Source organism: Solenopsis invicta, chromosome 6, assembly GCF_016802725.1.
Source record: "Solenopsis invicta isolate M01_SB chromosome 6, UNIL_Sinv_3.0, whole genome shotgun sequence".
Classification (NCBI taxonomy): Eukaryota; Metazoa; Arthropoda; class Insecta; order Hymenoptera; family Formicidae; genus Solenopsis; species Solenopsis invicta.
The window spans coordinates 18778009-18789900 of record NC_052669.1 but is presented as its reverse complement, the minus strand read 5'-3'; the positions used below and the strand labels follow the sequence as shown (position 1 = coordinate 18789900).

Sequence of the window (11892 nt, the reverse complement as noted above, 5' to 3'; positions counted from 1 at the left end):
CGCGCAATACCGAATGATACCCTCGAGTGTTGTTTCGAAAGAAAAAAGTCGATATTTCTACAAATAAATTGTATATAAGCATAATTATTGCGAGTAAAAAAAAATCCTCGATTTTGAAATATACAGGATGATTTTTAATGACTGTTTCCACGTTTTACCATAGGAGCATGATTTACCGACGGATACGTATTTCTAACATATTATATTAGAAATTACAATGCGTGCTCCTATGGTAAAAAGTGGGAACAGTCATTAATAATCACCCTGTATTTTCGTCAGTGGGCTTGAATTCGGAGATGTAGAAACGGTGATAAGGAAATAAGAGTGAATTATCGTCTAGCGTATGCGAGGATTATCGCGGTGATGGAACTCCATAATTTGTAAGGTCCACTTTACAGGGACTCTCGGAGGTAGACAGAGCTTCATATTTAAAGAGGACAAATTACGGACTTAGTGTCTCCACTCGTGCTCTAAAACTTTCATATAATGATTCAACGTCAGCCTCTTTAATGACGATACGAAAATAGCTCTAGTATACGAGCAGGTAGTACAGGGATAGTATCGCGAAGTATACGTAAGGCTCCGGAGATTTCCGTGCGGAACCGTTTTACTTGTAATGACCGGTGTATTGTATTCGCAGTACGAGAGCTTTTTCTCTCTCCGAAACAGGCCATCTATCATAAATGAAGAAATACAGACTCACCTTAAAGAATTCGCAAGCCATTGTGCCCAGCGATGATATATCACGACACGACGTTTCGTCTCGCACCTGCTCCACGCCTCGCTCTCAACGAAGAAAGAACTCCGTGGATCCGATCTATCAGCTATCGAGAGATCGCTTCGCGACGCGACGGCGGAGAGGGTGAGCGAAACAATACAGGGAGGGGTAAAACGGGGTGTGGATACGCGGACGCGGATGTGAAACGATGGCCACGATGGAAATCCCAATTTCCACCTTGGAGCACCAACGTATCACGTCTTCAGAGGGGCCACCCTTCCTCCGATCGATTGGGCTTGTACAAGGGACTCGGTACAAGGCAGCGAGTGCTAGGAACCTGTAACAAACGAGCGAACCGTTAGCCTCGCCAAGATTGTCCCTTCGAGTGTCTCGTCGATTATGCATCGTCAATTAAGATAATGAAATCCGATATACGATTATTATCTCGACTCTAAGCACTAATCCCGTTATCGACAGCTTTCAATATCAATTTCTTTTTAACGTCACAATTATTTAAACACGTCTACAGCGCGATAAAGTAGTCCATTTTTCTTCAAAGAAATTACTGCATTCTTTTATGCTTTTACACACTACTTGCACATATTTAGTAAATATCTATAAATTTTTGGTTCAGCTGTTTATTAGTTTTTATGTTACAAACGCATTTTTCAAGACGATTTCTTAGAAACTGTTGTAGCTATGGACTTCAATTTTGTATATACATATATCAAATACATGTCCGTCGCCAGAATTAGAATAGAAAATATTGCAAATTATTTAAATTTGCGCGGTTTTAAAAAAACATTACTCGCTTTTTTAATAAAATCTGATTGAATTTAACATGCATGAAGAAAGAATTAATTTATAGATTCGAGATAATTCTAGTTCAAACGATAAACAGACACGTATTTTACATATGCGCAAAAGTTGAAGTGGCTTCAGTAATTTAAAAAAAATCGTGTCAAGTAACTTAAAAAAAAAATGTGTTTGTTTTTAAATTTGCATAACGCAAAAAATAAACTAAGCAAACATTTAGCCGTACCAAAATTTGTGAATATTTACCAAATATGTACAAATAGATATGTAAAAGCATAGAAAAATATGTGTAGTAATTTTCATTTAAAAAATTCCCACAAATAGCCAAACTTTTTTGCACTTCAAGTAAGAATTCTCTTTAAAACAGCATTAGAATTTAATTTAATTAAATCATGCGTTATAAAACTGAAAGAAAAGAACCGTTGCGACCTGCTTATTCTTGGCAGCGCGATAATGAAAAACGATAGCGTCGCTTCTATATAACATTCAATAGGACACCAGAATGAGATAAAAATCGTTATCTAAAGTTGAGCTATGAGTAATTTCCAGCTGAAACGTCAGCTGTGAAGTTAACTGCGGCTTTAACGCGTCCTATAGCTCATTCTAAAGGCAGTCTTTAGAAGTGACGTAAAATCAATTAAATCGATTAAATGCAAGTAACATTTATGGAAACATCAGCTTCAGGTTCGCAACACCGTCTCCGTATAATTAATTTTATTCAGCAATAATTGCATGTAAGTTATTTATGTATTTTGTGAAACGAAAGGAAAAAGCGAACACTTCTCCGTTCTCCGCATAAACTTATAGTTTTCAAATCCTACAAAGTTAGGATCTGTCCTTGACGACGCACAAACTTGTGATCTGGTAGGCAAACGGGAGAGAAAAATACGGACGGAGAAACTTCTTGTAAATCTATGAGCTGATAGAAAATTCAATGTAACAGGAAAATCGCATCTGCAACGCGATCCTGCCTACGATGCGAAATTTTCTATCAGCTTTCCGTGAAACGTGACTAAGACTGCAACTACGTGCAACCGGAATTATATTTAAAATTACATATATGCCATTGATCGTATAATGAATCCGTGTATTACCTCACGTCTCTCCTTCGATTCTTACAACCGTCATAATCAGCTGCTGTATCTCGACAAACTCCGACAACAGTTAATCTCTAAATTCTTTGAATCGTCAGTAAATTCTACAATGATTTTCATCAAAATATATTCTATCTGCTGTATATTCTATCATAAATGTTTATATTTTAATTTTCTTTACGCGCTGAAGAGAACTCGAACCGGAGTCGAAATCACTCTTTAACATTTAATTATTGTAAATATTTAAATAATTTATGCACCGCCGACCGCGTTGACTCTTGCAAACTTTCTTTTCAATTCGATTTATTACACGTATTGATGAATATTTTATATATTCATCATTTAACATAAAGCATTTATGTTTGAAAATTATTTTTGTGTTATTTAATTACTCATAACTTGTGTTATTTTAATATTTAGAAATGTTGAATATCAATTTAACACAAAATATTCAAGTAACATAATCACACTATGATAAATTAACACTTGGATATGTTAGAAATTCTACAGAAAAATTTCGACAAGGACCAGTCTCAACGCAAGTATAAAATGTTTTCTATTATATACATGAACTTTGCTGCGATATTGTTTTTTTTTTTTTTTTGGTTCGAGAAACAGTTGTTAACTAGGGCAGACACGAGTTCCAATATGCCGTTACCGGCGATCCACCGGTGTCAAGTCAGAGCTTAGAAATGTGTCAGGACATTCGACTCGGTTGGATCGCATCTCTTGTCCTCGCCATGAATATTGTATCGAACCGTGTCGCTTTAAGGTTTAACACAGTCATGAATAACCGAATCGGTCGAGCGGGACAACGAAATTTCTTAAGAATATCCTAAGAATTGGTTGCACAGCGATATCCTCCGTTGAAGGATCTTTTTTATCTCCGTCGTCTAGCAACGTCCGACACGTAAATAAGTAACGAGAAAAGGCATCCGTTGTGTGACACTTTTCCCACGATAAAAACTCGTGTACGATTTACTCATTGATCAAAGTTTATTTAACCATATAAAGCTTCCGGGTGTAATCAAGCGGAAAACAGTTTGCAGTCACAGAGGAAACGATAATCACGATTCAATTGGTGGCATGAAACAATACCCTCGTGTTCATTGTGCTTATGTAATGAATTACTTATTTCCGTCATTAAGATACAATTAACTGCGCGCTGTAATCGTCCTGATAAGACGGCAAAATTGCAAAAAATAGTCGGCATCATAAAAGACGAATGCCTCATCATGTATCTTTATCACGTCGCTACTGGAAGCACATGTCAGCACGTACAACATTTTTGAATTAAGATAAAGAATCGACCGAAAGGATTGATTTTTATCAATATTCATTAATGTTAACAGTCGTAAGACGACAAATGTACTCTATCAGCTTAATGTAAAACGATGTTTCTCAAACTTCCACTTGTCTGATAAAACATGATATAAAGATACAAAATGTAATAACACACAATGTAGTACACCTGTTCTTTTTAGCTGAACTGACTACACTAATTCACAGTTTCCTTCTCTTTCTCTTCACGTTGGAAGAAGAAAGATAAACTTTGAACAAGTGCAATCAGTTCAGCTGAAAAGAATAAAAGCCTAGTAATACGTGTTCATTTTACTGACGCTTTTTATTGTCTAATCCAAACTGAACAAATTACATTATTCATACAAGTCGAACTACTTATATTGAAAATTTTATACACGACGAAAATTCTTCAGAGAAAAATCTACCTGATCGTGAAAATTCCGACAGCGTCCGGTGAAAAGAATCTCTGTTTCACGCAGGCACCAACACGAGATACACGCACAGAGGACTTGTGCTACCTACAAACACTCTCGCTTGTCGTACACATTGTATTCTAACTAGAATATAGAAAATATACGTCGCGGTACCGACGATGAGCCTACTCGTGGGACGGCAAGCTGCACTTTATGTCGCATACGCCTGTAGTAAGTGTTCAGCTGCAAGTGCACCGAGCACGCGGGTTGTCGCATGAAAAGCTTGTTGTCGCTCGTTGACGCGACGCGACTCCAAACTGTACTGAAACTGAACTGAAATTCATTCGAATCTCTCTCTTTCTCTCTCTACCTGTCTCTCTCTTTTCCCGGTTTCCGTGTCAGTTTCTCCTACCATCGGGTCACGTGCAGTCACTTTGCTTGTATCTCCGTTCGACTGGTAATCGTACACACAGCTCGTTCTCCTTTCAGATCTCCCACCATCGTTTTACCATCAAGGTTTGTGCGCGCTAAGCCTGACGGATCTCTCTTTCGCGGTTTTACGCGATATTTTGCAATGCGCAAAGATCAAGCGCGTGACTCGGAAATACGAATAAATCGTACTGACAAACATTGAGCGTATGCAAAAATATTGCAGCCGATTTTCTAGTGCGTTACTTTTTTTATTGTCCTAAGTCAATTCGGTACGATATGTAACAATTGTTAAATCACCCATACAGCACAGCATAGAAAAAGCATCGTAAAATATTGCTGCAATGTTTGGGCAACACTGCAGCAATGGAAAATGTCCGCTTCAAAATATTGATACGTTATGTTGCAGCAATATTGCAGCAACGTATGTAATATTGCATTAACGTTGCTGCAACATTATTCAAACATTGTAGCAAACAAAAGTTATTCAAAAGGAAAGATAACTTTAGAAAATTTATTTTTTAATTGTACTTTCTTCATTCTTTGAGGAGACACGAATCGGTGTAAGTATTATATTTATATATATAGTATCATCAGCATTAATTTTTTTATTAAAGAATTTCTGTTAAAAAATTAAAAGAAATATATTTGAGTAATGTAATTGCCCGTATAGCACAAAATAGCAGAAACATTTTTCAATGTTAATCTTTTAATAGAAATTCTTTAATGAAAAGTAAATGCTGATGATATATATATATATATATATATATATATATATATATATATAAAACTTATACCGATTCATGTCTCCGCAAAGAGTTAAGAAAGTACAATTGAAAAGTAAATTTTCTGAAGTTGTCTTTCCTTTTGAATAACTTCCGTTTGACAGATCAAATCGATTTCCTTTCAAAATATTCATATTGCAAATAATTGCAAATTAGTTTTTAATATGATTTCTGAACTCGTTTAGTTTAAAATTTTTCGACATGCATCGATAAGAACTTCATTCGTCTTCTCAACCGCTTGAATAGGTGGGAATTTTACTGTGGGAATTTCGCTGTGTGTTTTACGGTTTGTATAATGCACATCATTATGTACGCGCCGTAATGTTGATTTTTCATGTAACCTATCTCTAGTCATCAGTTCTATAGACGGTATTACTGCATAAATTAGCTTCGTTTCTATGGATTTTGTGCGGAAAACTAGGCGTATTGGCGCAAGATTAATAACCATATTGTCCCATATTAAAACTAAGCGAAGAATTTTGCTCTAATTATATCAGAAAAGGAGAGAAAGAGAGCATTTAAAGTCAATTATTAAAATAGATAAACATAAAGGTACTTCTTTATTCTGTTCAAAGCAATAAATTACTCTAAAGCAGTTTCGAAACCATCATCTTTGAAAGAAGTACTCCAACGAATTTGAAGTGAATTTTTTTAAGGTAGATTATTATTGATCTATTTAAACTTTGTGTTTAAATAGCTTAAGTGAATAAGTTTGAAATTAAATTGCCTCTGCTTGAAATTAGACCAGGAATAAAATATAGTTTATTTAAGAATTTTTGAATTTAATTCGCGAAAGCTTTTTATTTAATTAGGTATAATTTTCATTTGTTAAGTAATAATACTTTAAACTGATGAAAATCTATATCCTTTATTGGATACTTCTTGGATACTTTTGTAGAAAGAAAAACCTCCCAAGAACGGTTTAAAATAAAGTTCTTTGCTCACGCTCTGACTGATGGCTATAGAACCTAGATCGGTACTTATACTGTAATGACCTTAACGAACCTCATTCCATACGTGCCTCGTAAATGTTACGAGTGTTAATTCATCCGCATTGAACGCAGCGTGTCTCGTGAAAAAAAAAAGAGCGTCACGCTGTTCCCTCTCGTAATCGCAAACTTCGACGAAATTTAATAACCGCTCGTTACCGCGAGGACGTCGAGAAATGTCGACGATCATCCCGGGGAAGGAAGGCAATGCTACAAGGAAAACGAAATTTATATACTTGCGCGCAAATGTACCGGGTAAAGAAGGCGCCCCCCGGCGAAAGGTCGGCGTGTCGCTGCGGAGATTCTCGCGATGCATCTTCGGCCGACAAGTTTCAGCCGCGGATTCGCGAAGTTCCCGGCGCTTTTGACGAACGTACATACGTATGCCCGCGACCTACTTGTCCTCCCACCCCCCGTCTCGATCATCCCGAAAGCCCGAACTTTTCATTCCCACGACACACTCTCCTCGCGTGCATATGAATGCCCCGATGCAAATTTCGTGTCTTCGTCCTATTCATGTGCTTTTTTCCTCCCCTGCTACTCGACCCTTGATGCACATCTCGCCCCGAGGAGAACGTCGACTGCATCAATTTATTACACGCCGTTACCTTACCGGTTGCAATCGGGACTTGGTAAATGATGTTACGAAGTAAACGCGCCCGGCTACAGATCAAACAACAACGTATAACGCGATCTTTCAGCTTTTTTAATTACAATTTTAATAATAAAACGTTCTCTCTCTCTCTCTCTCTCTTTCTCTCTCTGTCTCTCTTTTGTAATGCTCGCACGAAATATTAAACATAAAAAACAATAGAATTTTGGAAGAGGGATAGATGACCTCTCTTTCGTTATAAATATATAATTTGTATTATGCACGCGATGTGAAGCGAAAGCAGGAAAATCGTTCTCGTTCAGGCGAAGGATTAATCTTCTTCTCGAAGCAATTTTTTTGTGGAACACAGCTCTTCCGATTTTACCGTTTTTGTTGCGGTTTTCCAATGCACAAATCTCACGCGATAAATATTAATTAATTCCGTTGCGCGATAATTTTATCTGAAAATACAGCGCGCCGTACTCCGCACAGCACTGACCTCCTAGGGCTGTCCCGTTCAAAAAACATCCATACGTCCTGAGGACGTTCTTGGGACGTCCTTTGGATAAAGGTGCTATGTGAGACATGCTTCAAAGCGCACAGTTAGAGAAAAATGTTGTATCAATTACAAAGTATCAATTATAAAGTTGCGATAAGAACAATAAAAACAGTTTTATGAACCGAGAAAATGTAATATAATCATTCGTTAAATAACTACATAAAGATAATAATACAAATGAAAAAATTGAGACTCTGCTGAGATTCGCCTGGGGTTTAATAAATGTATGAATATGTAATTAATTACGCCTTTAATCAAAGATTGAAAATTATTGACGACTATGAATATCGACCTTAGGATGCTACACCATCATTGCTGTCGTAATTATTTTGGTTGTACATGAATACTTAATCAGCCTCGCTATCCTATATACGTACATGATGAAAAATATATTATTGATGCCAAACTGCGTTGGTGTAAATAATTGATTAGTTATTATGTTATTACGCTTCTCTCTCACACATTAAAAAAAAAATAGTTATCCTAAGTTACCCTAGAAAAATGTAATTGTCATAACGTATGCTTATGAAGTCTACAAAACTATGTAATATAGAGTCACTATTTCATGATCAATTGATAGTGCCCGTACATAGTTGTAATAACTATATTTTTTTTAGTGTTAGCACTGCTCTGTGCTACTTATTACTTCGTAAAACCAGTGATAGGCACTTAAATTTCCGAGTTGTCAATTTATAGTTGTCTATAAACCATCGTTTTTCCTCAGTGCATCGTCCTCTGAAGAAAAAAAAAAGCACAGTCTATATTCGATACACACTCAAGATTTGTCCTACTCTCTATTCGGTGCATTAAGGGCTACGTACGTTAATGCATACGTAATGCATTAATACGTTCGTGCACGAAGATGCATGTGCATCTATAGACGCGCCGTGTAGTAATCTCGTATCGACGAACGAAAGCCCGGAGTGTTACGGTATTCCGGTGACCCATCTCGAAAGCCGCGAAAGCCAAAGCCGCTGACATGACTAACGAGATTAACGTCCCGCGCGTCATTAGCTTATTCGGTATGCCCCTTAGATATCATCGTTTCGTCTCGCCCCATTATACGAGGATACGCCCGGGAAAGCGTGTCGCAGATGCGCAAAGAAGATTCTTTCGCTGTGACGTATCGGTCGGAAGGTTTTTACCGGAAGCCGGAGCGGAACGGAAGCAATGGCACGTACCGCAAATAAAATAAGGAATGAGGATCCTTCGCGGGGCCCTAAATTAATAATTTTCAGAAAACCCCCTCCCGGCGGATGGATAACCGTGCAAGGAGTTGTTATACATTTTTTAACGCGCATATGAACGCCCGTATATCTTCGGAGATACTTGCGGAGTGAATACGCCCCTTTCCAAGTGCTCTAATATATTTTCACGAGCGCCTTTAAAAATTGACCAACATTTCTGAGATAAATTATTCCACGCGGCTGTTTTTTTAACAGATAATAGCTTTGAAACTTGAGTGAGGTGTTCATTCACGCGCGATAGGTGATCTAAAGTCGGCGGAGAGCAAATGCATTTTTTTTTCTCGTGGAATTTATTCGTTCATCGTTCAATTTGAGATTCGCCGTTTGAATTAGAATGGATTTTTTTTTTCTTTTCAACGGAAGGGCTTCGCGACCCGCGCGGCTACGGAATTTAGAACGTTGCAGAAAGCGCGATGACCTCTCTCGACATTTTCGTTAAGGAAAAATTAACTCCGACCAGGAGCGCAGCGCGCTATATATCGATTGTCTGCCAATTCTAGGACGTTCTATAGATCCGGCCGTGAAATAAGAACGTTCTGATACGATCATTAGAAGCCGGGAACTAACGGGCTGCCGAGCCCGAGCGCGGGTTAAAAATGAATCCTCGCACCTGGGGCACCTGTGCAGCAAGTGCCGCGCGAATTTCCGAGATTTCTTCGCGTACGTTCCCGAATCTCATTAAGCAACATCGGAGGGAGTCACGCAAGCGAGGTAGAACGTGATTCGGGGGAGAGCCCCGAATGCGAATTCGAGCGCGGCGTAGAGAGGCCTCCTCGGCGTCGCGACGCGCCACGTCGCGCCGGGTGGAGTTCCTCGTTGCGCTGCAAATCGTATCCGGGTAACGCGATCATCGTTTACTTCGTAGAAAGTGCCGCCCCGATGCAAAAGAAAATCCTCGCTCGTTTTCTCGCACTACGAACGTCAGATATTATTTCAAGGACAGATCCTTCGATGAATTTAGAGTCGAGTTTTCCCTGACGAAGCTACATATCTTCGTAACCGGCTTCTAATTCAGATTCTGTTGGAATAAGATCCAATCTCAAGTTGAACGACGACGGCCGTACGTTTATTACTCTCGCGAAAGAAATGCTTACGTTACGGAATATTGTTTTAGCGGGCGAACGACAGATTTTACACAACAAACGCGATCGATCTGTTCTCGCTCCCATGGAAGCTTCGGATCACGCGGGGAGACCGGGAAAATCTGGAAAATTACACGAAAGGGAAGTTTTCTCGCGGTGCTAGATCGAAACGGGAGGGTACAAATTCCGGGGGGCGGGGAGGGGAAAGAGGGGAGGAAAAAAAGTGTAGAAAAGGGAAGTGCAAGACGCGCGCTGTCGTGTTCGGCGGGAGGAGTAGCGAGGGTGCGTTCGCCGTTCGTCCGTCCGCCCCGTCCGCCCCGCCGCGAGGTCGAACGCGACCCTCGATGCCTCGAGTCGACTCGAACGCGCTCGAACGAGGGTAGGGTCGCGCGGCGGCCCCTCGCGCATTTCCCTTCGACGGCTGGCAACTCGTACGTCGCTCGCTCACGTTAGCCGCGGCACGCGGCTGACACGAAGGCAGAAATCTCGTCGTTCTCCTAGGCCGATCTTGCGAGCGCCGCACGACGTTGCGGACGTCTTGTATTATCGATTGACGAAAGTTATGTGGAGGGACTCGCCGCCGGGGCACGGCGATCGTGACGCGAGCGAGCGAGCGAGCGAACGAACGAGCTGGGCCGAGAAGAAAAACGAAAAGGAAGAAAAGGGTGGAAAAAAGATCGGAGGAGCGAGCGAAGAAATTCCACCCTCGCGCTCTCGCTGCTCTCTTCTCCTTCCTTCTCTTTCTCCTCTCGCTGGACACGCCACGCTCTCTACGCTACGGGACGTTCCTAACAACACGAAATGTATGAATGTTCTAGAATATTTTAGGTACCGTATACGAATATTCGTACAATATCATGTGATATCGTACGTATATTTCATTCGTTCGATATCTGTTAGGATTTATTTCTCGACTTCTTCGCACCCCTGTCGTCGAGGGGAACAAATTAACGCACACACCCGTTACTCCCGATGTAGATGGAACTCGCGAAGCGATTTACATCGCGAAAAAGAGAGCGAGATATACACGGAAACACGGAAAAACGTAAGGGTCGGGCATGATCGCACTCACCCTCACGGGGTTAGACCGTCGTGGTGGAAGCCTCGTTGGCAGCGCGGACGACGAACATGCTCGCGTCGGGAACGGCAGTAGCGGCAGTGACAGGACTGGTGAGGGCAGCCACGACGAAGGCGACGGCGACGACGAAGCCAGCGGCGGGGTTGGCAGCTACGTCGACGTCGACGTCGATGTACGCGGAGAACTCTAGGATGACGATGGCGGCAACTACTGTGGCGACGGCGGCGACGACTTCGAACGCATCACAAGCGATGATAGCGTTAGCGCGAACTGGCGACGACGATGACGATAACGACGACAACGACGGCGACGGCGACGACGACGACGACGAGTAGTCACTTCCCACCTCAATCATGCAATCCGGGGAGGGCACCATCTCCTCCTCGCCCGTGCGATCGCGTGCACACCCGACGACGACGACGCCGACGTCCGCACTACTACTGCTGCTGCTGCTGCTGCTGCTGCTGCTGTTGCTGTTGCTGTTGCTGTCCCATGCAACGACGACCGCCGCGCTATGACACCACCGTGGTCGCTCTACCACCCCGAGTAACATCGTCGCAGTGTCATCGTCGTCGCGCCCCTCGGCGTGCGCTCCGTTTTTCGCGTGTGCTGCTGCTCCTGCTGCTGCTTCTGGTACTCCGCTGCTAGCGCTCGATCGCACCGCTGTGTGCGTGCGACGGGGTGGGCGCGAAAGGAAAAAAAAAGGGAAAAACGGTCGAAACGAACGCACAGGACGCACGCACTCTTTCGTCGCTTTCTCTCTCTCGCCCCCTTTACCCCTTTCTCTC

The 11892-nt window shown here is 41.4% G+C and overlaps 1 protein-coding gene across 10 annotated transcripts in view; it reads right to left on the bottom strand.

Annotated features, from left to right (window-relative positions):
• The window catches only part of LOC105204035 (glucose transporter type 1), a 40218-nt gene extending 28326 nt beyond the window's left edge, over positions 1-11892 (bottom strand). For 2 of the 10 annotated variants that reach the window (XM_039450548.1, XM_039450552.1), the window contains exons 1-2: positions 11099-11892; positions 704-1055 (exon numbers count right to left, since the gene is read on the bottom strand). Coding sequence is in view for 1 of the 10 variants with exons in the window: in XM_039450553.1 (XP_039306487.1) it covers positions 704-724 (21 nt within the window). In the remaining 9 variants the exon portion in view is untranslated. Of the gene's footprint in view, positions 1-703; positions 1056-4355; positions 4670-11098 lie in introns of those variants that run through there. The other 8 variants (XM_039450550.1, XM_039450553.1, XM_026134846.2 and 5 more) reach the window with 5 other exon arrangements.